This window comes from Bufo gargarizans, unplaced genomic scaffold (assembly GCF_014858855.1).
Source record: "Bufo gargarizans isolate SCDJY-AF-19 unplaced genomic scaffold, ASM1485885v1 original_scaffold_1589_pilon, whole genome shotgun sequence".
NCBI classification, from domain to species: domain Eukaryota; kingdom Metazoa; phylum Chordata; class Amphibia; order Anura; family Bufonidae; genus Bufo; species Bufo gargarizans.
In genome coordinates, this window is record NW_025334426.1 from 323189 (window position 1) to 350452 (window position 27264).

The 27264-nt window shown below is 52.2% G+C and overlaps 1 protein-coding gene across 1 annotated transcript in view; it reads left to right on the plus strand.

Annotated features, from left to right (window-relative positions):
* LOC122923424 (acid-sensing ion channel 1C-like) overlaps nt 1-27051 on the plus strand; it is a gene marked incomplete at its 3' end in the record, with an annotated part of 97856 nt that extends 70805 nt beyond the window's left edge. Inside the window, exons 4-7 of the mRNA XM_044274235.1 lie at nt 2532-2693; nt 17103-17123; nt 24314-24492; nt 26912-27051. Of these exons, the coding sequence (XP_044130170.1) occupies nt 2532-2693; nt 17103-17123; nt 24314-24492; nt 26912-27051 (502 nt within the window). The remainder of the gene's footprint in view (nt 1-2531; nt 2694-17102; nt 17124-24313; nt 24493-26911) is intronic.
* Nucleotides 27052-27264: the final 213 nt, after the last annotated feature.

Here is a 27264-nt window from a genome sequence, read left to right on the forward strand (position 1 = left end):
AAAATGCATAAAGTGGTCCATCTACATAAGAGAGGGGGTGACTGAGGGAGGGTACCCCCTATTAAATACAGGAAAACACAAAACGGTAATAAAGCCCTGCCAAAATAACCAACCAAGGAAGGGGAGTTTAACCTCAGTGTATGTCATCATCATCATCATCATCATCATCGATGAGAAGAATGTCCTAATGTGGAACGCAGTATATACAGTTGCAAGAAAAAGTATGTGACCCCTTTGGAATGAGATGGATTTCTGCACAAATTGGTCATAAAATGTGATCTGATCTTCATCTAAGTCACAACAATAGACAATCACAGTCGGCTTAACCTAATAGCACACAAAGAGTTACATGTTACCATGTTTTTATTGAACACACCATGTAAACATTCACAGTGCAGGTGGAAAAAGTATGTGAACCCCTAGACTAATGACATCTCCAAGAGCTGATTGGAGTGAGGTGTCGGCCAACTGGAGTCCAATCAATGAGATGAGATTGGAGGTGTTGGTTACAGCTGCCCTATAGAACACACACCAGTTCTGGGTTTGCTTTTCACAAGAAGCATTGCCTGATGTGAATGATGCCTCGCACAAAAGAGCTCTCAGAAGACCTACGATTAAGAATTGTTGACTTGCATAAAGCTGGAAAGGGATATAAAAGTATCTCCAAAAGCCTTGCTGTTCCTCAGTCCACGGTAAGACAAATTGTCTATAAATGGAGACAGTTCAGCACTGCTGCTACTCTCCCTAGGAGCGGCCGTCCTGTAAAGATGACTGCAAGAGCACAGCGCAGACTGCTCAATGAGGGGAAGAAGAATCCTAGAGTGTCAGCTAAAGACTTACAGAAGTCTCTGGCATATGCTAACATCCCTGTTAGCGAATCTACTATATGTAAAACACTAAACAAGAATGGATTTCATGGGAGGAGACCACAGAGGAGACCACTGCTGTCCACAAAACCATTGCTGCCCGTTTACAGTTTGCACCAGAGCACCTGGATGTTCCACAGCAGTACTGGTAAAATATTCTGTGGACAGATGAAACCAAAGTGGAGCTGTTTGGAAGAAACACACAACACTATGTGTGGAGAGAAAGAGGCACAGCACACCAACCTCAAAACCTCATCCCAACTGTGAGGTATGGTGGTGGGGGCATCATGGTTTGGGGCTGCTTTGCTGCGTCAGGGCCTGGACGGATTTCTATCATCGAAGGAAAAATGAATTCCCAAGTTTATCAAGACATTTTGCAGGAGAACTTAAGGCCATCTGTCCACCAGCTGAAGCTCAACAGAAGATGGTGCTGCAACAGGACAACGACCCAAAGCATAGAAGTAACTCAACAACAGAATGGCTTAAACAGAAGAAAATCCGCCTTCTGGAGCGGCCCAGTCAGAGTCCTGACCTCAACCCGATGGAGATGCTGTGGCAGGACCTCAAGAAAGCGATTCACACCAGACATCCCAAGAATATTGCTGAACTGAGACCGTTCTGTAAAGAGGAATGGTCAAGAATTACTCCTGACCGTTGTGCGCGTCTGATCTGCAACTACAGGGAACGTTTGGTGGAAGTTATTGCTGCCAAAGGAGGTTCAACCAGTTATTAAATCCAAGGGGTCACATACTTTCTCCACCTGCACTGTGAATGTTTACATGGTGTGTGCAATAAAAACATGGTAACATTTAACTCTTTGTGTGTTATTAGGTTAAGCAGACGGTGATTGTCTATTGTTGTGACTGAGATGAAGATCAGATCACATTTTATGACCAATTTGTGCAGAAATCCATATCACTCCAAAGGGTTCACATACTTTTTCTTGTAACCGTATATGGCGGTGTGCTCCACTCCACTGAACACCTTTTGGCGCCGTTTTCCGTATATTCTGCTATGTCCATGTGTTTTTTCTTTATCTTCATTATCTAGAGGCACTTTAGTGAACGTGTTTCCTGCCAGGGAGGTATCAGGTTCATGTATCTGGATACATATATACTCTTCCATCCAGAAGGAGCTAAGGCGAAACATAGGTCAGGACTCCCCCTTCGTGGTCGGTTATTTTGGCAGGGCTTTACTATCGTATTCATGTATTTAATATGGGGAACCCTCCCCCTCGGAGATTTCCTGCCAACCATCTGACCAGACAGAGTTGTATATCGGGGGTTGTCCTTTTCATTGTGTGGATTATGACACTTGGTTTTCGGAAGGCGCACTCGTTTTGGTGTAGTGCACAGCTTTTCGGATAGGAGTTTATCTACACATTGCTGTAGTATTAGGCCTGGTGAGAGGCTGCTGCGTCACCTCTTTGCTTCCATCTTTCTTGGCCATTATAAGGCCTCATTCCCACCACCCAGTCACATGCCCACAGTTCAGGGGTTCAGTATTGGTCCTGAAGGGTCCCACTTTCCCGGACCCCACACTCATCTAGCAGACCAGAAGCTGGCCCACAGTGACCATCCAAAGCCAGCACTGCTTGATGAAGGCCTGATGTCTCAGCCTAATAAATATTACTGTGAATATTCCCCCTTAACGCTGTGACCTTAGCTGAAGTACCTGCCCCCGCCGTGGGGTGACTGTAAGGACACACTCTTCACGTCTCCTTACTTCAAGAACTACAGCATCTCCGCCTGCCGCATAGACTGTGAGACGCGCCTCATCCTGAAAGACTGCAACTGCCGCTTGGTCTACATGCCAGGTAATGTCCATGTATTGACCTCTCCTTCCAGGTAAGATGCGCTCAGCGTGATCGAGCGCGTTCTCATAGATACATGTGAAGAGATCCGGCTGACCATCCTTAGGATCTTTATAGAGCTACCTGCACACGACCGCCGGCTGATGCGCATGCGCACTTCGCTCAACAAAGCCGCTGCCAGGAGTCTGCGGCGCATCAGGCTGAGCCTACTGCGCAGGCGCGGGATCTGGCAGAGGGACGGGTAGGATTGCGGAGGCGGCACTGAGCTAGGGAAGGCGGCGCTGGGCACGGACGGCGAGGGGTGCGGCCGGGCACCCTGTATTAACGGACCTCCCCTTGGGCACCTTAAGTGAGTGATTGACAGGTTATAGAGCCACATTGAATCCCTTCAAGGGTGCACCAGACACAACACTATATGCACAAGGGATATAAATGGTCAGAGAGGCCGGTGATGGTGCAGAGAGAAGTCACTTACAGGACATATGTATAGTCCTCGATGCTGTAGTTACATGGGAGGCAGTGAGGTCTCTCCAAACAGGATACAAGACATGACCTCCCTTCAGAGTAAGGCAATGGCGGCTGCCTCGCAGGGGCATTAACCCTGGTTGGCCAAGCCCTTCCCTCCCCCTGGGTTATGGCAGGTAAAAATCCACAAACCCAATATGGATCATAGCTCCTCATCAGAAGGCCATAGGGACTTGGTTCTGGTGCCAATGGATGTGGACAGGTCCCTGGTGCATGTGGAGACCAAACATGGCGTAGCTACCTGGCTCCTACTGTGAGGTCTCCATATCTCCCCTTCCCTAAATCCTATAAGTGAGCGAAGTCCAGGGGAACGTCCGACTCGGTTCCAGGGTCTCAAAGATGTAACCGGTGTATGGCTAAGATGTGCAGTAATTTCATAACTCCTTATGAACTGCTGCAGAGCATCTCTTTATTACTGGGGCTGCTGCAGAGCATCTCTTTATTACTGGGCTGCTGCGGGGCATCTCTTTATTACTGGGGGTGCTGCAGGGCATCTCTTTATTACTGGGGCTGCTGCGGGGCATCTCTTTATTACTGGGGCTGCTGCTGGGCATCTCTTTATTACTGGGGCTGCTGCGGGGCATCTCTTTATTACTGGGGCTGCTGCGGGGCATTTCTTTATTACTGGGGCTGCTGCGGGGCATCTCTATTACTGGGGCTGCTGCGAGGCATCTCTTTATTACTGGGGCTGCTGCGGGGCATCTCTTTATTACTAGGGCTGTTTGCTGGGCATCTCTTTATTACTGTGGCTGCTGCGGGGCATCTCTTTATTACTGGGGCTGCTGCGGGGCATCTCTTTATTACTGGGGCTGCTGCGGGGCATCTCTTTATTACTAGGGCTGTTGCTGGGCATCTCTTTATTACTGGGGGCTGTTGCTGGGCATCTCTTTATTACTGTGGCTGCTGCTGGGCATCTCTTTATTACTGGGGCTGCTGCTGGGCATCTCTTTATTACTGGGGCTGCTGCGGGGTATCTCTTATTACTGGGGCTGCTGCGAGGCATCTCTTTATTACTGGGGCTGCTGCTGGGCATCTCTTTATTACTGGGGCTGCTGCGGGGCATCTCTTTATTACTGGGGCTGCTGGGCATCTCTTTATTACTGGGGCTGCTGCGGGGCATATCTTTATTACTGGGGCTGCTGCAGGGCATCTCTTTATTACTGGGGCTGCTGCGGGGCATCTCTTTATTACTGGGGCTGCTGCGGGGCATCTCTTTATTACTGGGGCTGCTGCGGGGCATCTCTTTATTACTGGGGCTGCTGCGGGGTATCTCTTTATTACTGGGGCTGCTGCGGGGTATCTCTTTATTACTGGGGCTGCTGCGAGGCATCTCTTTATTACTGGGACTGCTGCGGGGTATCTCTTTATTACTGGGGCTGCTGCGGGGCATGTCTTTATTACTGGGGCTGCTGAGGTGCATCTCTTTATTACTGGGGCTGCTGAGGTGCATCTCTTTATTACTGGGGCTGCTGCTGGGCATCTCTTTATTACTGGGGCTGCTGCGAGGCATCTCTTTATTACTGGGGCTGCTGCGGGGCATCTCTTTATTACTGGGGCTGCTGCTGGGCATCTCTTTATTACTGGGGCTGCTGCGGGGCATCTCTTTATTACTGGGGCTGCTGCGGGGCATCTCTTTATTACTGGGGCTGCTGCGGGGCATCTCTTTATTACTGGGCTGCTGCGGGGCATCTCTTTATTACTGGGGCTGCTGCGGGGCATCTCTTTATTACTGGGGCTGCTGCTGGGCATCTCTTTATTACTGGGGCTGCTGCGGGGCATCTCTTTATTACTGGGGCTGCTGCGGGGCATCTCTTTATTACTGGGGCTGCTGCGGGACATCTCTATTACTGGGGCTGCTGCGAGGCATCTCTTTATTACTGGGGCTGCTGCGGGGCATCTCTTTATTACTAGGGCTGTTGCTGGGCATCTCTTTATTACTGTGGCTGCTGCGGGGCATCTCTTTATTACTGGGGCTGCTGCGGGGCATCTCTTTATTACTGGGGCTGCTGCGGGGCATCTCTTTATTACTGGGGCTGCTGCTGGGCATCTCTTTATTACTGGGGCTGTTGCTGGGCATCTCTTTATTACTGTGGCTGCTGCTGGGCATCTCTTTATTACTGGGGCTGCTGCTGGGCATCTCTTTATTACTGGGGCTGCTGCGGGGTATCTCTTTATTACTGGGGCTGCTGCTGGGCATCTCTTTATTACTGGGGCTGCTGCTGGGCATCTCTTTATTACTGTGGCTGCTGCTGGGCATCTCTTTATTACTGGGGCTGCTGCTGGGCATCTCTTTATTACTGGGGCTGCTGCTGGGCATCTCTTTATTACTGGGGCTGCTGCGGGGTATCTCTTTATTACTGGGGCTGCTGCTGGGCATCTCTTTATTACTGGGGCTGCTGCTGGGCATCTCTTTATTACTGGGGCTGCTGCTGGGCATCTCTTTATTACTGGGGCTGCTGCGGGGTATCTCTTTATTACTGGGGCTGCTGCTGGGCATCTCTTTATTACTGGGGCTGCTGCTGGGCATCTCTTTATTACTGTGGCTGCTGCTGGGCATCTCTTTATTACTGGGGCTGCTGCTGGGCATCTCTTTATTACTGGGGCTGCTGCTGGGCATCTATTTATTACTGGGGCTGCTGCGGGGTATCTCTTTATTACTGGGGCTGCTGCGGGGTATCTCTTTATTACTGGGGCTGCTGCGAGGCATCTCTTTATTACTGGGACTGCTGCGGGGTATCTCTTTATTACTGGGGCTGCTGCGGGTCATGTCTTTATTACTGGGGCTGCTGAGGTGCATCTCTTTATTACTGGGGCTGCTGAGGTGCATCTCTTTATTACTGGGGCTGCTGCGGGGCATCTCTTTATTACTGGGGCTGCTGCTGGGCATCTCTTTATTACTGGGGCTGCTGCGGGGCATCTCTTTATTACTGGGGCTGCTGCGGGGCATCTCTTTATTACTGGGGCTGCTGCTGGGCATCTCTATTACTGGGGCTGCTGCGGGGCATCTCTTTATTACTGGGGCTGCTGCGGGGCATCTCTTTATTACTGGGGCTGCTGCGGGGCATCTCTTTATTACTGGGGCTGCTGCTGGGCATCTCTATTACTAGGGCTGCTGCTGGGCATCTCTTTATTACTGGGGCTGCTGCGGGGCATCTCTTTATTACTGGGCTGCTGCGGGGCATCTCTTTATTACTGGGGCTGCTGCGGGGCATCTCTTTATTACTGGGGCTGCTGCGGGGCATCTCTTTATTACTGGGGCTGCTGCGGGGCATCTCTTTATTACTGGGGCTGCTGCGGGGCATCTCTTTATTACTGGGGCTGCTGCGGGGCATGTCTTATTACTAGGGCTGCTGCTGGGCATCTCTTTATTACTGGGGCTGCTGCTGGGCATCTCTTTATTACTGGGGCTGCTGTGGGGCATGTCTTTATTACTGGGGCTGCTGCGGGGCATCTCTTTATTACTGGGCTGCTGCGGGGCATCTCTTTATTACTGGGGCTGCTGCTGGGCATCTCTTTATTACTGGGGCTGCTGCGGGGCATCTCTTTATTACTGGGGCTGCTGCGGGGCATCTCTTTATTACTGGGGCTGCTGCGGGGCATCTCTTTATTACTGGGGCTGCTGCGGGGTATCTCTTTATTACTGGGGCTGCTGCTGGGCATCTCTTTATTACTGGGGCTGCTGCGAGGCATCTCTTTATTACTGGGGCTGCTGCGGGGCATCTCTTTATTACTGGGGCTGCTGCTGGGCATCTCTTTATTACTGGGGCTGCTGCGGGGCATCTCTTTATTACTGGGGCTGCTGCGGGGCATCTCTTTATTACTGGGGCTGCTGCGGGGCATCTCTTTATTACTGGGGCTGCTGCGGGGCATCTCTTTATTACTGGCTGCTGCGGGGCATCTCTTTATTACTGGGGCTGCTGCGGGCATCTCTTTATTACTGGGGCTGCTGCTGGGCATCTCTTTATTACTGGGGCTGCTGCGGGGCATCTCTTTATTACTGGGGCTGCTGCGGGGCATCTCTTTATTACTGGGGCTGCTGCCGGGCATCTCTTTATTACTGGGGCTGCTGCCGGGCATCTCTTTATTACTGGGGCTGCTGCGGGGTATCTCTTTATTACTGGGGCTGCTGCGGGGTATCTCTTATTACTGGGGCTGCTGCGAGGCATCTCTTTATTACTGGGACTGCTGCGGGGTATCTCTTTATTACTGGGGCTGCTGCGGGCATGTCTTTATTACTGGGGCTGCTGAGGTGCATCTCTTTATTACTGGGGCTGCTGAGGTGCATCTCTTTATTACTGGGGCTGCTGAGGTGCATCTCTTTATTACTGGGACTGCTGCGGGGCATCTCTTTATTACTGGGGCTGCTGCGGGGCATCTCTTTATTACTGGGGCTGCTGCTGGGCATCTCTTTATTACTGGGGCTGCTGCGGGGCATCTCTTTATTACTGGGGCTGCTGCGGGGCATCTCTTTATTACTGGGGCTGCTGCGGGGCATCTCTTTATTACTGGGGCTGCTGCTGGGCATCTCTATTACTGGGGCTGCTGCGGGGCATCTCTTTATTACTGGGGCTGCTGCGGGCCATCTCTTTATTACTGGGGCTGCTGCGGGGCATCTCTTTATTACTGGGGCTGCTGCTGGGCATCTCTATTACTAGGGCTGCTGCTGGGCATCTCTTTATTACTGGGGCTGCTGCGGGGCATCTCTTTATTACTGGGGCTGCTGCGGGGCATCTCTTTATTACTGGGGCTGCTGCTGGGCATCTCTTTATTACTGGGGCTGCTGCGAGGCATCTCTTTATTACTGGGACTGCTGCGGGGCATCTCTTTATTACTGGGGCTGCTGCGGGGCATCTCTTTATTACTGGGGCTGCTGCTGGGCATCTCTTTATTACTGGGGCTGCTGCGGGGCATCTCTTTATTACTGGGGCTGCTGCGGGGCATCTCTTTATTACTGGGGCTGCTGCTGGGCATCTCTATTACTGGGGCTGCTGCGGGGCATCTCTTTATTACTGGGGCTGCTGCGGGGCATCTCTTTATTACTGGGGCTGCTGCGGGGCATCTCTTTATTACTGGGGCTGCTGCTGGGCATCTCTATTACTAGGGCTGCTGCTGGGCATCTCTTTATTACTGGGGCTGCTGCGGGGCATCTCTTTATTACTGGGCTGCTGCGGGGCATCTCTTTATTACTGGGGCTGCTGCGGGGCATCTCTTTATTACTGGGGCTGCTGCGGGGCATCTCTTTATTACTGGGGCTGCTGCGGGGCATCTCTTTATTACTGGGGCTGCTGCGGGGCATCTCTTTATACTGGGGCTGCTGCGGGGCATCTCTTTATTACTCGGGCTGCTGCTGGGCATCTCTTTATTACTGGGGCTGCTGCTGGGCATCTCTTTATTACTGGGGCTGCTGTGGGGCATGTCTTTATTACTGGGGCTGCTGCGGGGCATCTCTTTATTACTGGGCTGCTGCGGGGCATCTCTTTATTACTGGGGCTGCTGCTGGCATCTCTTTATTACTGGGGCTGCTGCGGGGCATCTCTTATTACTGGGCTGCTGCGGGACATCTCTATTACTGGGGCTGCTGCGAGGCATCTCTTTATTACTGGGGCTGCTGCGGGGCATCTCTTTATTACTAGGGCTGTTGCTGGGCATCTCTTTATTACTGTGGCTGCTGCTGGGCATCTCTTTATTACTGGGGCTGTTGCTGGGCATCTCTTTATTACTGTGGCTGCTGCTGGGCATCTCTTTATTACTGGGGCTGCTGCTGGGCATCTCTTTATTACTGGGGCTGCTGCGGGGTATCTCTTTATTACTGGGGCTGCTGCGAGGCATCTCTTTATTACTGGGGCTGCTGCGGGGCATCTCTTTATTACTGGGACTGCAGCGGGGAATCTCTTTATTACTGGGGCTGCTGCGGGGTATCTCTTTATTACTGGGACTGCAGCGGGGAATCTCTTTATTACTGGGGCTGCTGCGGGGCATCTCTTTATTACTGGGACTGCAGCGGGGAATCTCTTTATTACTGGGGCTGCTGCGGGGTATCTCTTTATTACTGGGGCTGCTGCGGGGCATGTCTTTATTACTGGGGCTGCTGCTGGGCATCTCTTTATTACTGGGGCTGCTGTGGGGCATCTCTTTATTACTGGGGCTGCTGCGAGGCATCTCTTTATTACTGTGGCTGCTGCGGGGCATCTCTTTATTACTGGGGCTGCTGCGGGGCATCTCTTTATTATTGGGGCTGCTGCGGGGCATCTCTTTATTACTAGGGCTGTTGCTGGGCATCTCTTTATTACTGTGGCTGCTGCTGGGCATCTCTTTATTACTGGGGCTGTTGCTGGGCATCTCTTTATTACTGTGGCTGCTGCTGGGCATCTCTTTATTACTGGGGCTGCTGCTGGGCATCTCTTTATTACTGGGGCTGCTGCGGGGTATCTCTTTATTACTGGGGCTGCTGCGAGGCATCTCTTTATTACTGGGGCTGCTGCTGGGCATCTCTTTATTACTGGGGCTGCTGCGGGGCATCTCTTTATTACTGGGGCTGCTGGGCATCTCTTTATTACTGGGGCTGCTGCGGGGCATATCTTTATTACTGGGGCTGCTGCCGGGCATCTCTTTATTACTGGGGCTGCTGCGGGGCATCTCTTTATTACTGGGGCTGCTGCGGGGCATCTCTTTATTACTGGGGCTGCTGCGGGGCATCTCTTTATTACTGGGGCTGCTGCGGGGTATCTCTTTATTACTGGGGCTGCTGCGGGGTATCTCTTTATTACTGGGGCTGCTGCGAGGCATCTCTTTATTACTGGGACTGCTGCGGGGTATCTCTTTATTACTGGGGCTGCTGCGGGGCATGTCTTTATTACTGGGGCTGCTGAGGTGCATCTCTTTATTACTGGGGCTGCTGCGGGGCATCTCTTTATTACTGGGGCTGCTGCGGGGCATCTCTTTATTACTGGGGCTGCTGCGGGGCATCTCTTTATTACTGGGGCTGCTGCGAGGCATCTCTTTATTACTGGGGCTGCTGGGCATCTCTTTATTACTGGGACTGCTGCGGGGTATCTCTTTATTACTGGGGCTGCTGCGGGGTATCTCTTTATTACTGGGGCTGCTGCGAGGCATCTCTTTATTACTGGGACTGCTGCGGGGTATCTCTTTATTACTGGGGCTGCTGCGGGGCATCTCTTTATTACTGGGCTGCTGCGGGGCATCTCTTTATTACTGGGGCTGCTGCGGGGCATCTCTTTATTACTGGGCTGCTGCGGGGCATCTCTTTATTACTGGGGCTGCTGCGGGCATCTCTTTATTACTGGGGCTGCTGCGGGGCATGTCTTATTACTGGGGCTGCTGAGGTGCATCTCTTTATTACTGGGGCTGCTTGAGGTGCATCTCTTTATTACTGGGGCTGCTGCGAGGCATCTCTTTATTACTGGGGCTGCTGCGGGGCATCTCTTTATTACTGGGGCTGCTGCTGGGCATCTCTTTATTACTGGGGCTGCTGCGAGGCATCTCTTTATTACTGGGGCTGCTGCGGGGCATCTCTTTATTACTGGGGCTGCTGCTGGGCATCTCTTTATTACTGGGGCTGCTGCGGGGCATCTCTTTATTACTGGGGCTGCTGCGAGGCATCTCTTTATTACTTGGGCTGCTGCGGGGCATCTCTTTATTACTGGGGCTGCTGCTGGGCATCTCTTTATTACTGGGGCTGCTGCGGGGCATCTCTTTATTACTGGGGCTGCTGCGGGGCATCTCTTTATTACTGGGGCTGCTGCGGGGCATCTCTTTATTACTGGGGCTGCTGCGGGGCATCTCTTTATTACTGGGCTGCTGCGGGGCATCTCTTTATTACTGGGGCTGCTGCGGGCATCTCTTTATTACTGGGCTGCTGCTGGGCATCTCTTTATTACTGGGGCTGCTGCGGGGCATCTCTTTATTACTGGGGCTGCTGCGGGGCATCTCTTTATTACTGGGGCTGCTGCGGGACATCTCTATTACTGGGGCTGCTGCGAGGCATCTCTTTATTACTGGGGCTGCTGCGGGGCATCTCTTTATTACTAGGGCTGTTTGCTGGGCATCTCTTTATTACTGTGGCTGCTGCGGGGCATCTCTTATTACTGGGGCTGCTGCGGGGCATCTCTTTATTACTGGGGCTGCTGCGGGGCATCTCTTTATTACTAGGGCTGTTGCTAGGCATCTCTTTATTACTGTGGCTGCTGCTGGGCATCTCTTTATTACTGGGGCTGCTGCTGGGCATCTATTTATTACTGGGGCTGCTGCAGGACATCTCTTTATTACTGGGGCTGCTGCGGGGCATCTCTTTATTACTGGGGCTGCTGCTGGGCATCTCTTCATTACTGGGCTGCTGCGGGGCATCTCTTTATTACTGGGGCTGCTGCGGGGTATCTCTTTATTACTGTGGCTGCTGCTGGGCATCTCTTTATTACTGGGGCTGCTGCGGGGTATCTCTTTATTACTGGGGCTGCTGCTGGGCATCTCTTTATTACTGGGGCTGCTGCTGGGCATCTCTTTATTACTGTGGCTGCTGCTGGGCATCTCTTTATTACTGGGCTGCTGCTGGGCATCTCTTTATTACTGGGGCTGCTGCGGGGTATCTCTTTATTACTGGGGCTGCTGCGGGGCATCTCTTTATTACTGGGGCTGCTGCGAGGCATCTCTTTATTACTGGGGCTGCTGGGCATCTCTTTATTACTGGGGCTGCTGCGGGGCATATCTTTATTACTGGGGCTGCTGCCGGGCATCTCTTTATTACTGGGGCTGCTGCTGGGCATCTCTTTATTACTGGGGCTGCTGCGGGGTATCTCTTTATTACTGGGGCTGCTGCGGGGTATCTCTTTATTACTGGGGCTGCTGCGAGGCATCTCTTTATTACTGGGACTGCTGCGGGGTATCTCTTTATTACTGGGGCTGCTGCGGGGCATGTCTTTATTACTGGGGCTGCTGAGGTGCATCTCTTTATTACTGGGGCTGCTGAGGTGCATCTCTTTATTACTGGGGCTGCTGCGGGGCATCTCTTTATTACTGGGGCTGCTGCTGGGCATCTCTTTATTACTGGGGCTGCTGCGGGGCATCTCTTTATTACTGGGGCTGCTGCGGGGCATCTCTTTATTACTGGGGCTGCTGCTGGGCATCTCTATTACTGGGGCTGCTGCGGGGCATCTCTTTATTACTGGGGCTGCTGCGGGGCATCTCTTTATTACTGGGGCTGCTGCGGGGCATCTCTTTATTACTGGGGCTGCTGCTGGGCATCTCTATTACTAGGGCTGCTGCTGGGCATCTCTTTATTACTGGGGCTGCTGCGGGGCATCTCTTTATTACTGGGGCTGCTGCGGGGCATCTCTTTATTACTGGGGCTGCTGCGGGGCATCTCTTTATTACTGGGGCTGCTGCGGGGCATCTCTTTATTACTGGGGCTGCTGCGGGGCATCTCTTTATTACTGGGGCTGCTGGGTAGGGATGAGCGAACTCGAACTGTATAGTTCGGGTTCGTACCGAATTTTGGGGTGTCCGTGACACGGACCCGAACCCGGACATTTTCGTAAAAGTTCGGGTTCGGTGTTCGTCGCTTTCTTGGCGCTTTTTGAAAGGCAGCAAAGCAGCCAATCAACAAGCGTCATACTACTTGCCCCAAGAGGCCATCACAGCCATGCCTACTATTGGCATGGCTGTGATTGGCCAGAGCACCATGTGACCCAGCCTCTATTTAAGCTGGAGTCACATAGCGCCGCCCGTCACTCTGCTCTGATCAGTGTAGGGAGAGGTTGCGGATGCGACAGTAGGGCGAGATTAGGCAGATTAACTCCTCCAAAAGACTTGATTATTGATCGATCTGCAGCTGTGGGTCATTGAGCTGCTGATACTCAATTGCTCACTGTTTTTAGGCTGCCCAGACCGTTTGTCAGTTACTTTTTTCTGGGGTGATCGGCGGCCATTTTGTGTCTTGTGGTGCGCCAGCACAAGCTGCGACCAAGTGCATTTAACCCTCAATGGTGTGGTTGTTTTTTGGCTAAAGCCTACATCAGGGTGAAGCTGTCACACCAAGTGCATTTAACCAGCAATAGTCTGTTCATTTTTTGGCCATATACTACATCAGGGGCAAGCTGCGCCCGTCACCAAGTGCATTTAACCAGCAATAGTGTGGTTGTTTTTTGGCCATATCCCAGTCTAATTCTGTCACTAAACCCATACCTGTCACCCAGCGCCTAAATACTAGGCCTTAAATTTATATCCCGCTAAATCTGTCGTTACCGCTGTCCTGTTGTGGCTGGGAAAGTTATTTAGTGCCCGTCAAAGCCCATTTTTTGTTCTGGGTTGAAATACAATTCCCAATTTAGCAACTTCATAATTTAGTGGTTTCTGCTATATCAGAGCTATTTGAAATCTATCCCTAAAAGGGTATATAATATTCAAGGTGCACATTGGGTCATTCAGAATAACTTCACACACACGCTTCTGTGCATTTCCAAGTCTAATTCTGTCAGAAAACCTATACCTGTCACCCAGCGCCTAAATACTAGGCCTCACATTTATATCCCGCTGAATTTGAATACAATACATTGGGCCAAATAATATTTTTGTTGTTGTGGTGAACGATAACAATGAGGAAAACATCTAGTAAGGGACGCGGACGTGGACATGGTCGTGGTGGTGTTAGTGGACCCTCTGGTGCTGGGAGAGGACGTGGCCGTTCTGCCACATCCACACGTCCTAGTGTACCAACTACCTCAGGTCCCAGTAGCCGCCAGAATTTACAGCGATATATGGTGGGGCCCAATGCCGTTCTAAGGATGGTAAGGCCTGAGCAGGTACAGGCATTAGTCAATTGGGTGGCCGACAGTGGATCCAGCACGTTCACATTATCTCCCACCCAGTCTTCTGCAGAAAGCGCACAGATGGCGCCTGAAAACCAAGCCCATCAGTCTGTCACATCACCCCCATGCATAACAGGGAAACTGTCTGAGCCTCAAGTTATGCAGCAGTCTCTTATGCTGTTTGAAGACTCCGCTGGCAGGGTTTCCCAAGGGCATCCACCTAGCCCTTCCCCAGCGGTGAAAGACATAGAATGCACTGACGCACAACCACTTATGTTTCCTGATGATGAGGACATGGGAATACCACCTCAGCACGTCTCTGATGATGACGAAACACAGGTGCCAACTGCTGCGTCTTTCTGCAGTGTGCAGACTGAACAGGAGGTCAGGGAGGAAGACTGGGTGGAAGACGATGCAGGGGACGATGAGGTCCTAGACCCCACATGGGATGAAGGTCGTGCCACTGACTTTCACAGTTCAGAGGAAGAGGCAGTGGTGAGACCGAGCCAACAGCGTAGCAAAAGAGGGAGCAGTGGGCAAAAGCAGAACACCCGCCGCCAAGAGACTCCGCCTGCTACTGACCACCGCCATCTGGGACCGAGCACCCCAAAGACAGCTTCAAGGAGTTCCCTGGCATGGCACTTCTTCAAACAATGTGCTGACGACAAGACCCGAGTGGTTTGCACGCTGTGCCATCAGAGCCTGAAGCGAGGCATTAACGTTCTGAACCTGAGCACAACCTGCATGACCAGGCACCTGCATGCAAAGCATGAACTGCAGTGGAGTAAACACCTTAAAAACAAGGAAGTCACTCAGGCTCCCCCTGCTACCTCTTCTGCTGCTGCCGCCTCGGCCTATTCTGCTGCTGCCGCCTCGGCCTCTTCTGCTGCTGCCGCCTCGGCCTCTACTGCTGCTGCCGCCTCGGCCTCTTCTGCTGCTGCCGCCTCGGCCTCTTCTGCTGCTGCCGCCTCGGCCTCTTCTGCTGCTGCCGCCTCGGCCTCTTCTGCTGCTGCCGCCTCGGCCTCTTCTGCTGCTGCCGCCTCGGCCTCTTCCTCCGCCTCTGGAGGAACGTTGGCACCTGCCGCCCAGCAAACAGGGGACGTACCACCACCACCTCCGTCACCAAGCGTCTCCACCACGTCACACGGCAGCGTTCAGCTCTCCATCTCACAAACATTTGATAGAAAGCGTAAATTCCCACCTAGCCACCCTCGATCCCTGGCCCTGAATGCCAGCATTTCTAAACTACTGGCCTATGAAATGCTGTCATTCAGGCTGGTGGACACAGACAGCTTCAAACAGCTCATGTCGCTTGCTGTCCCACAGTATGTTGTTCCCAGCCGCCACTACTTCTCCAAGAGAGCCGTGCCTTCCCTGCACAACCAAGTATCCGATAAAATCAAGTGTGCACTGCGCAACGCCATCTGTGGCAAGGTCCACCTAACCACAGATACGTGGACCAGTAAGCACGGCCAGGGACGCTATATCTCCCTAACTGCACACTGGGTAAATGTAGTGGCAGCTGGGCCCCAGGCGGAGAGCTGTTTAGCGCACGTCCTTCCGCCGCCAAGGATCGCAGGGCAACATTCTTTGCCTCCTGTTGCCACCTCCTCCTTCTCGGCTTCCTCCTCCTCTTCTTCCACCTGCTCATCCAGTCAGCCACACACCTTCACCACCAACTTCAGCACAGCCCGGGGTAAACGTCAGCAGGCCATTCTGAAACTCATATGTTTGGGGGACAGGCCCCACACCGCACAGGAGTTGTGGCGGGGTATAGAACAACAGACCGACGAGTGGTTGCTGCCGGTGAGCCTCAAGCCCGGCCTAGTGGTGTGCGATAATGGGCGAAATCTCGTTGCAGCTCTGGGACTAGCCGGTTTGACGCACATCCCTTGCTTGGCGCATGTGCTGAATTTGGTGGTGCAGAAGTTCTTACTCAACTACCCCGACATGTCAGAGCTGCTCCATAAAGTGCGGGCCGTCTGTTCGCGCTTCCGGCGTTCACATCCTGCTGCTGCTCGCCTGTCTGCGCTACAGCGTAACTTCGGCCTTCCCACTCACCGTCTCATATGCGACGTGCCCACCAGGTGGAACTCCACCTTGCACATGCTGGACAGACTGTGCGAGCAGCAGCAGGCCATAGTGGAGTTTCAGCTGCAGCACGCACGGGTCAGTCGCACTGCGGAACAGCACCACTTCACCACCAATGACTGGGCCTCCATGCGAGACCTGTGTGCCCTGTTGCGCTGTTTCGAGTACTCCACCAACATGGCCAGTGGCGATGACGCCGTTATCAGCGTTACAATACCACTTCTATGTCTCCTTGAGAAAACACTTAGGGCGATGATGGAAGAGGAGGTGGCCCAGGAGGAGGAAGAGGGGTCATTTTTAGCACTTTCAGGCCAGTCTCTTCGAAGTGACTCAGAGGGAGGTTTTTGGCAACAGCAGAGGCCAGGTACAAATGTGGCCAGACAGGGCCCACTACTGGAGGACGAGGATGAGGAGGAGGTGGAGGAGGATGAGGATGAAGCATGGTCACAGCGGGGTGGCACCCAACGCAGCTCGGGTCCATCACTGGTGCGTGGCTGGGGGGAAAGGCAGGACAATGACGATACGCCTCCCACAGAGGACAGCTTGTCCTTATCCCTGGGCAGCCTGGCACACATGAGCGACTACATGCTGCAGTGCCTGCGCAACGACAGCAGAGTTGCCCACATTTTAACGTGTGCGGACTACTGGGTTGCCACCCTGCTGGATCCACGCTACAAAGACAATGTGCCCACCTTACTTCCTGCACTGGAGCGTGATAGGAAGATGCGCAAGTACAAGCGCACGTTGGTAGACGCGCTACTGAGAGCATTCCCAAATGTCACAGGGGAACAAGTGGAAGCCCAAGGCCAAGGCAGAGGAGGAGCTAGAGGTCGGCAACGCAGCTGTGTCACGGCCAGCTCCTCTGAGGGCAGGGTTAGCATGGCAGAGATGTGGAAAACTTTTGTCAACACGCCACAGCTAACTGCACCACCACCTGATACGCAACGTGTTAGCAGGAGGCAACATTTCACTAACATGGTGGAACAGTACGTGTGCACACCCCTCCACGTACTGACTGATGGTTCGGCCCCATTCAACTTCTGGGTCTCTAAATTGTCCACGTGGCCAGAGCTAGCCTTTTATGCCTTGGAGGTGCTGGCCTGCCCGGCGGCCAGCGTTTTGTCTGAACGAGTATTCAGCACGGCAGGGGGCGTAATTACAGACAAACGCAGCCGCCTGTCTACAGCCAATGTGGACAAGCTGACGTTCATAAAAATGAACCAGGCATGGATCCCACAGGACCTGTCCGTCCCTTGTGCAGATTAGACATTAACTACCTCCCCATAACCATATATTATTGGACTCCAGGGCACTTCCTCATTCAATCCTATTTTTATTTTGATTTTACCATTATATTGCGAGGCTACCCAAAGTTGAATGAACCTGTCCTCTGTCTGGGTGCCGGGGCCTAAATATATGACAATGGACTGTTCCAATGTTGGGTGACGTGAAGCCTGATTCTCTGCTATGACATGCAGACTAATTCTCTGCTGACATGAAGACAGATTCTCTGTTACGGGACCTCTCTCCTCTGCCTGGGTGCTGGGCCTAAATTTATGAAAATGGACTGTTGCAGTGGTGGCTGACGTGAAGCCTGATTCTCTGCTATGGGACCTCTCTCCTCTGCCTGTGTGTGTGCTGGGCCTAAATATCTGACAATGGACTGTTGCAGTGGTGGCTGACGTGAAGCCTCATTCTCTGCTATGACATGCAGACTGATTCTCTGCTGACATGAAGCCAGATTGTCTGTTACGGGACCTCTCTCCTCTGCCTGGGTGCTGGGCCTAAATTTATGAAAATGGCCTGTTCCAGTGGTGGGTGACGTGAAGCCTGATTCTCTGCTATGACATGCAGACTGATTCTCTGCTGACATGAAGCCAGATCCTCTGTTACGGGACCTCTCTCCTCTGCCTGGGTGCCGGGACCTAAATATCTGAGAATGGACTGTTCCAGTGGTGGGTGACGTGAAGCCTGATTCTCTGCTATGACATGCAGACTGATTCTCTGCTGACATGAAGCCAGATCCTCTGTTACGGGACCTCTCTCCTCTGCCTGGGTGCCGGGACCTAAATATCTGAGAATGGACTGTTCCAGTGGTGGGTGACGTGAAGCCTGATTCTCTGCTATGGGACCTCTCTCCAATTGATTTTGGTTAATTTTTATTTATTTAATTTTTATTTTTATTCATTTCCCTATCCACATTTGTTTGCAGGGGATTTACCTACATGTTGCTGCAGCCCCAGTAATTGCTGCAGCCCTCTAGCCCTTTCCTGGGCTGTTTTACAGCCGTTTTAGTGCCGAAAAGTTCGGGTCCCCATTGACTTCAATGGGGTTCGGGTTCGGGACGAAGTTCGGATCGGGTTCGGATCCCGAACCCGAACATTTTCGGGAAGTTCGGCCGAACTTCTCGAACCCGAACATCCAGGTGTTCGCTCAACTCTACTGCTGGGCATCTCTTTATTACTGGGGCTGCTGCTGGGCATCTCTTTATTACTGGGGCTGCTGCTGGGCATCTCTTTATTACTGGGGCTGCTGCTGGGCATCTCTTTATTACTGGGGCTGCTGCGGGGCATCTCTTTATTACTGTGGCTGCTGCAGAGCATCTCTTTATTACTGGGGCTGCTGCGGGGCATCTCTTTATTACTGGGGCTGCTGCTGGGCATCTCTTTATTACTGGGGCTGCTGCTGGGCATCTCTTTATTACTGGGGCTGCTGCGGGGCATCTCTTTATTACTGTGGCTGCTGCGGGGCATCTCTTATTACTGGGGCTGCTGCGGAGCATCTCTTTATTACTGGGGCTGCTGCGGGGCATCTCTTTATTACTGGGGCTGCTGCGGGGCATCTCTTTATTACTGGGGCTGCTGCGGGGCATGTCTTTATTACTGGGGCTGCTGCGGGGCATCTCTTTATTACTGGGGCTGCTGCGGGGCATCTCTTTATTACTGGGGCTGCTGCGGGGCATCTCTTTATTACTGGGGCTGCTGCGGGGCATCTCTTTATTACTGGGACTGCTGCTGGGCATCTCTTTATTACTGGGGCTGCTGTGGAGCATCTCTATTACTGGGGCTGCTGTGGGGCATGTCTTTATTACTGGGGCTGCTGCGGGGCATCTCTTTATTACTGGGGCTGCTGCGGGGCATCTCTTTATTACTGGGGCTGCTGCGGGGCATCTCTTTATTACTGGGGCTGCTGCTGGGCATCTCTTTATTACTGGGCTGCTGCGGGGCATCTCTTTATTACTGGGGCTGCTGCGGGGCATCTCTTTATTACTGGGGCTGCTGCGGGGCATCTCTTTATTACTGGGGCTGCTGCTGGGCATCTCTTTATTACTGGGGCTGCTGCTGCTGGGCATCTCTTTATTACTGGGACTGCAGCGGGGCATCTCTTTATTACTGGGGCTGCTGCGGGGCATCTCTTTATTACTGGGACTGCAGCGGGGAATCTCTTTATTACTGGGGCTGCTGTGGGGCATGTCTTTATTACTGGGGCTGCTGCGGGGCATCTCTTTATTACTGGGGCTGCTGCAGGGCATCTCTTTATTACTGGGGCTGCTGCGGGGCATCTCTTTATTACTGTGGCTGCTGCGGGGCATCTCTTTATTACTGGGACTGCAGCGGGGAATCTCTTTATTACTGGGACTGCTGCTGGGCATCTCTTTATTACTGGGACTGCAGCGGGGAATCTCTTTATTACTGGGGCTGCTGCGGGGCATCTCTTTATTACTGTGGCTGCTGCGGGGCATCTCTTTATTACTGGGACTGCAGCGGGGAATCTCTTTATTACTGGGACTGCTGCTGGGCATCTCTTTATTACTGGGACTGCAGCGGGGAATCTCTTTATTACTGGGGCTGCTGCGGGGCATCTCTTTATTACTGGGGCTGCTGCAGGGCATCTCTTTATTACTGGGGCTGCTGCGGGGCATCTCTTTATTACTGTGGCTGCTGCGGGGCATCTCTTTATTACTGGGGCTGCTGTGGAGCATCTCTATTACTGGGGCTGCTGTGGGGCATGTCTTTATACTGGGGCTGCTGCGGGGCATGTCTTTATTACTGGGGCTGCTGCGGGGCATCTCTTTATTACTGGGGCTGCTGCGGGGCATCTCTTTATTACTGGGGCTGCTGCGGGGCATCTCTTTATTACTGGGGCTGCTGCTGGGCATCTCTATTACTGGGGCTGCTGCTGGGCATCTCTTTATTACTGGGACTGCAGCGGGGAATCTCTTTATTACTGGGACTGCTGCTGGGCATCTCTTTATTACTGGGGCTGCTGCTGGGCATCTCTTTATTACTGGGACTGCAGCGGGGAATCTCTTTATTACTGGGACTGCTGCTGGGCATCTCTTTATTACTGGGACTGCAGCGGGGAATCTCTTTATTACTGGGACTGCAGGTAATAGTCGGAACCAAAGTCGAGTTCGGTTTCAAGTTTAAAGTGGTTTTCCACTCGCTCACTTTGCTCAACACTAGTTATAACTAAGGACAGGAATTTGGGGACATATTTATAATAAAGCAATAGTTAAAGGGGTTCTCCGTATTTTTTATATTGATGACCTATTCTCAGGATAGGTGATTAATATCAGATCGGCAGGGGTCCGACACCGCACACATCTCCCAACTCCCCACCTGCCCTCTGCTGCTATGTCTATGGCGCCTTCCCTTCATACAGCTAATGGCTGCAGTTGTAGGGTGTCGGACCCCCACCTATCCTGAGGTGCCTCTCAGCAACCCCAGTAATACAGAGATTCCCATCAGCAGCCCCAGTGTCACAAACCAGCGGGTGTGAACCCACTGTGCCACGTGTCCTACCTCCTCTAAGGGCGTTGTCTAAGTGAACCCCTCGATCTTCACAGTACCCCTGATGGTGGGGATAGACTTTTCCGAGGGGAACACCAGGTCGCTACCTCTTGAGGAGGATTGGTACACGAGACAGCTGGTCCAGGCAGACCAGGAGGTACCTGAGAGACAGGCATGGTCAGCAGGCTGAGTCGTAACCAGGACCGAAGGAGAAGGCAAAGGTGAAGTCAAACAGGCAACAGGTCAGTGCAGGTGGGACAGGTACAGGTCAGGCAATCCAGGTCGGCAATAGGAGAGTCAATGCAAGCAGGCAGAGATCAAACAGGTAGCAGAGTCCAGGAACACAAGTACGAGTCAGGAACCTTAGCAGTACACAAGGACCTTGACACTGAGGCATCTGGGAAGGGGCTGAGTCACTTATATATATGCAGGAGGGCTACGATTGGTCAGAGAGATCACATGATCCAGCCGATAAAGCACAGAAAGTGACGAGCGCCAGCCCTTAAGAAAATGCTGCAGGAAACAAGCAGCAAGGAAACACCGGCAGCAGATCACAGCTGAACACAGCGCCCGGGACCACGGCAGTAAGCAGGGCTACAGCGGCGCACAGCAGCCACTGTTACACCCAGTAATAAAGAGATGCCCCGCAGCAGCCCCAGTAATAAAGAGATGCCCCGCAGCAGCCCCAGTAATAAAGAGATGCCTCGCAGCAGCCCCAGTAATAAAGAGATGCCCCGCAGCAGCCCCAGTAATAAAGAGATGCCCCGCAGCAGCCCCAGTAATAAGAGATGCCCCGCAGCAGCCCCAGTAATAAAGAGATGCCCCGCAGCAGCCCCAGTAATAAAGAGATGCCCCGCAGCAGCCCCAGTAATAAAGAGATGCCCCGCAGCAGCCCCAGTAATAAAGAGATGCCCCGCAGCAGCCCCAGTAATAAAGAGATGCTCCGCAGCAGCCCCAGTAATAAAGAGATGCCCGCAGCAGCCCCAGAATAAGAGACCCGCAGCCCCAGTAATAAAGAGATGCCCAGCAGCAGCCCCAGTAATAAAGAGATGCCCCGCAGCAGCCCCAGTAATAAAGAGATGCCCCGCAGCAGCCCCAGTAATAAAGAGATGCCCCGCAGCAGCCCCAGTAATAAAGAGATGCTCCGCAGCAGCCCCAGTAATAAAGAGATGCCCCGCAGCAGCCCCAGTAATAAAGAGATGCCCAGCAGCAGCCCCAGTAATAAAGAGATGCCCCGCAGCAGCCCCAGTAATAAAGAGATGCCCCGCAGCAGCCCCAGTAATAAAGAGATGCCCCGCAGCAGCCCCAGTAATAAAGACATGCCCCGCAGCAGCCCCAGTAATAAAGAGATGCCTCGCAGCAGCCCCAGTAATAAAGAGATGCCCCGCAGCAGCCCCAGTAATAAAGAGATGCCCCGCAGCAGCCCCAGTAATAAAGACATGCCCCGCAGCAGCCCCAGTTATAAAGTATCCAGCCTGAGACGTTATTACCCAGCGAACCCCAACAACAACAACCACAGCTCAGGTGGGTCAGTATGGGGGGGGGGGGGGGGCAGGCACGCCATCAGATCAACCATCCAGCCCTTCTCTCTACAGGTAACGAGACCATCTGTGAGCAGGAGAATGATATCAGCTGTGCCGAGCGGCATCTGAAGAAGATAGGTCAGTACTGGGGGTTGAGTCAGTGATACAGGGGGCGGAGTCAGTGATACAGGGGGCGGGGTCAGTACTGGGGGTTGAGTCAGTGATACAGGGGGCGGGGTCAGTACTGGGGGTTGAGTCAGTGATACAGGGGGCGGGGTCAGTGATACAGGGAGTGGGGCGTCAGTGATACAGGGGTTGGGGGGTCAGTGATACAGGGGGTCAGTGATACAGGGGGCGGGGTCAGTGATACAGGGGGCGGGGTCAGTGATACAGGGGGTGGGGGGGTCAGTGATACAGGGGTGGGGGGGATCAGTGATACAGGGGGTGGGGGGTCAGTGATACAGGGGGCGGGGTCAGTGATACAGGTGCAGGGGGGTCAGTGATACAAGGGCAGAGGGGTCAGTGATACACGGGCAGGGGGTCAGTGATACAGGGGCAGAGGGGTCAGTGATACAGGGGGTGGGGGGATCAGTGATACAGAGGGTGGGGGGAGTCAGTGATACAGGGGACGAGGTCAGTGATACAGGGGGCGGGGTCAGTGATACAGGGGGTGGGGGGAGTCAGTGATACAGGGGGTGGGGGGAGTCAGTGATACAGGGGGTGGGGTCAGTGATACAGGGGGCGAGGTCAGTGATACAGGGGGTGGGGGGGATCAGTGATACAGGGGGTGGGGGGGATCAGTGATATAGGGGGTGAGGTCAGTGATACAGGGGTTGGGGGGGGGTCAGTGATACAGGGGGTGGGGGGATCAGTGATATAGGGGGTGAGGTCAGTGATACAGGGGCAGAGGGGTCAGTGATACAGGGGGTGGGGGGATCAGTGATACAGAGGGTGGGGGGAGTCAGTGATACAGGGGACGAGGTCAGTGATACAGGGGGCGGGGTCAGTGATACAGGGGGTGGGGGGGGTCAGTGATACAGGGGGTGGGGTCAGTGATACAGGGGGCGAGGTCAGTGATACAGGGGGTGGGGGGGATCAGTGATACAGGGGGTGGGGGGGATCAGTGATATAGGGGGTGAGGTCAGTGATACAGGGGTTGGGGGGGGGTCAGTGATACAGGTGCAGGGGGGTCAGTGATACAAGGGCAGAGGGGTCAGTGATACACGGGCAGGGGGTCAGTGATACAGGGGCAGAGGGGTCAGTGATACAGGGGGTGGGGGGATCAGTGATACAGAGGGTGGGGGGAGTCAGTGATACAGGGGACGAGGTCAGTGATACAGGGGGCGGGGTCAGTGATACAGGGGGTGGGGGGAGTCAGTGATACAGGGGGTGGGGTCAGTGATACAGGGGGCGAGGTCAGTGATACAGGGGGTGGGGGGGATCAGTGATACAGGGGGTGGGGGGGATCAGTGATATAGGGGGTGAGGTCAGTGATACAGGGGTTGGGGGGGGGTCAGTGATACAGGGGGCAGGGTCAGTGATTCAGGGGGCGAGGTCAGTGATACAGGGGGTGGGGGGATCAGTGATACAGGGGGCGAGGTCAGTGATACAGGGGGCGGGGTCAGTGATACAGGGGGCGAGGTCAGTGATTCAGGGGGCGAGGTCAGTGATACAGGGGGCAGGGTCAGTGATTCAGGGGGCGAGGTCAGTGATACAGGGGCGGGGTCAGTGATACAGGGGTGGGGTCAGTGATGCAGGGCAGTGAAGTCAATGATGCAGGGTGGTGAGGAGCAGTGCTGAGGGGCTCGGAGATAAATGATGTGGGCCAATGTGATGCAGCTTTGCAGCAGTCGTGGAGATCATGGACAATCATTTCATAAAGGCGTTCTGTTCTCTGTTGTGTGTAGAGACCTCGTCAAATGAAGATGAACCATTGTGTGAATGCCAGACACCTTGCCAGATGGTTCGATACGGGAAAGAGCTGTCCATGGTGAAGATCCCGAGCAAGTCCGCTTCTAAATACATGGCCAAAAAATACAACCGGACCGAAGAATACATCAAGTGAGAAGTGGTGAAGCTGACCAGAGAAAACAAACCTAAGCTGCTCATCAGGCTTCCATTCCTCTTATCATGGATGGAGTTTTCAGTCTGATTTCTTGTCGTTGGTGCCTGGTATCAAACAGTTTAGATAAATTTGTCGCATCTTTAGAGGAGAAACTTTTGTATAGAGATGTTGCTTCAGTTTTTATGATCCCCCCAAAAAAAATTTCCATTCACTTTTCAAAAGTGGGGAAAGTGCCATAAAATCACAATATATATATATTTTGTCTGGTACATTTTGCAACTTCTGTCCTTCAGAATTCCAATGCAAATTAAATGATAAATTCCCCTTTGTTTTACTTTCTGTTATTCTTCTTTCTCCTTCCTCTTCTCCGCCAACTACTTCTTTTCCCCTTCCTTTTCTCCCCTTTCTCTTTTCTTTCATCTTTATTCTCTACATTCTTCTTTTTCTTCAACTTTTTTCCTCCTTTATTTTCTCCTTTGTTCTTTTTTCTACTTGTCCTTCTACTTTTCTTCTTCTTGGCCTACTTGGTCTTCTGCTATCTCTGCTTCTTTTTTTTTTCCTCTGTCTTTCTCCTTCTACTACTCCAACTACTTCTCCTTATTCCTTCTTTCTCTTCTTCTACCTGGGTTTATTTTGTCTCTTCTCGAGTAATAATGAGTGTAAACCTTATGGTTCTGGCTAGAATGGGGTCTTAGGGATAGATTTTCACTGAAGCAAGGATGACTGAACTGGAAAAAGACCAGATATACAACGTGGAATAGGAACCTAAACACCAGGAACAATTAAAGAGTATAGTCACCAGGAATGGACCAGGACCACAGACACCAGGATAAAAACTAGGAGCTAGAACCAGGAGCACATATACTAGGAAATGATCAGAGGTTGGAACCAAGAACATGGAGATCAGAAACAGATGAGGAGATGGAACCAGGATCACGGGCACCACGGGAAGTGGCCTTAGATGGAAACAGGAGATACTTGGAATAGGGACCAAGAAGAGACTAGACTCAGAACCAGAAGAGGACAAGAACAGCATTTAGTAGAGGTCAGGGTCAGAACTTGGAAATACCAGCAGCAGCCAGCAGGAATAGGAATGTGGTCACAGGAGGAAGACTAGTACACAAACCAAACATTATAACCAAGGATCATGGCAGGAGTGTGGTCAGAAATAAACCGTAACCAGGTAATGCTGCAGTTACCAGGAACAACTTGGAATAGACTTCGAACAAGATGACTTAAGGCAGAGTCCACAGAAACAAAGGTCCAGACAGGCCCTTTAAGGAACACTCTGATCTGTATGCTGACATGTGAGACAGCTGAGGGTGAGTTCACACGTTCAATCATTTGGTCAGCTATTTCCATCGGTTATTGTCAGCCAAAACCTGATCTCTGTGGAGGCGTCACTCCTGTTTTTTGCTCACAATACCTGATAGAAATAACTGACCAAATAACTGAAGTGTGAACTCGGCCTTCTAGTTGCAGAGCTCAGAACCAGGAGCAGTTAACCACTGTTTTTCTGGTGCAGCCGAGCAGTAGAGACAGAGGTACAGACAGAAACTTTCTCCTCCTCGGTCTCCTCTTTTTATTTATCATCCTCCTTCTCTTCACCTTTCTTCTCTTTTTCTTCCTCCTCCTCTTCTTCCTCCTGTTACTCCTTTCTCTTATTCCCTGTCTTCCTTCTTTTTCTTCCGCCTAAAGTTCCTCCTCCCCTTTTTCTCCTCTTTTCTTCTTCCCCGTCTCATCTCCTGTTTCTCCTCTTCTTCTTCCTACTCTTCCTCTCTCCACCTCCTCTTCTTTCGCCTCCTTTTTTTCTTCTTTCTTTCTTCTTCCTCCTTTTATTCCTTCTTTTCCCATTTGTTTTATCTTCTTGATATTGAGGGGTTGGAGGCACCACTGGTCCTCAAATGACATAGAAACCTGTTTCAGCATGGCTGTCATGACTCCAGTAGAAATGGAAGCCATTACACAAGTGTGAACAGAGCCTAAGGGCTCTTTCACATGAGCGGATCCTGTGTGTGGAATCCACTGCGTGAAAGAGTGCCAAGCCCCGTTCCAGACAGCAGAGACACGGAGCATTACCATGATTGATAATGCTCCGTGCCTCTCTGTGATCTTTTTACTACAAAATCACTGTGACTTTATCTCACTCTGGTTTTGTAATAAAAAGGTCACAGAGAGGCAAAGAGCGTCCGGTCTTGGCTCTCTTTCACGCAGCAGATTACCCGCACGGCATCCGCTTGTGTGAAAGAGCCCCAAGTCTTACATCCAATGGAACTATGAAAGATCTACCAGTTTCCAGCTCTTCCATAATTCGTTCTCTGTAGTGAGTGTCTCTGTCTCTAATATGACTGTCTACAAGAGATGACTGACAAGTTCCCATACAACACTATAACTCCAGTGTCTCTTTTTCTTCAGGGACAACATTCTGATTTTGGACATCTTTTTTGAAGCACTAAACTATGAGACAATTGAGCAGAAGAAGGCTTATGAAGTGGCTGGTTTGCTGGGTGAGACTCAAAACGATAGCGGTAAAATGAGGCACCACCTGAAGGAAGGTGTGGACCAACCACGGACCTGCTGTGGACCAACCTTGTACTTGTTGTAGACTGAGCTAACATGCTATTGCTCTGCTCAGTGCCACATACAGCATATAAAATGTAATGGACAAAAAATATCATGAATAAATACAGTTCATAAACACAATACAAAGAGAGGTCTCATGTGCGTCTCTGTTAAAACTGCGGGGCCCTTGCAATGCTTTAAGCTGT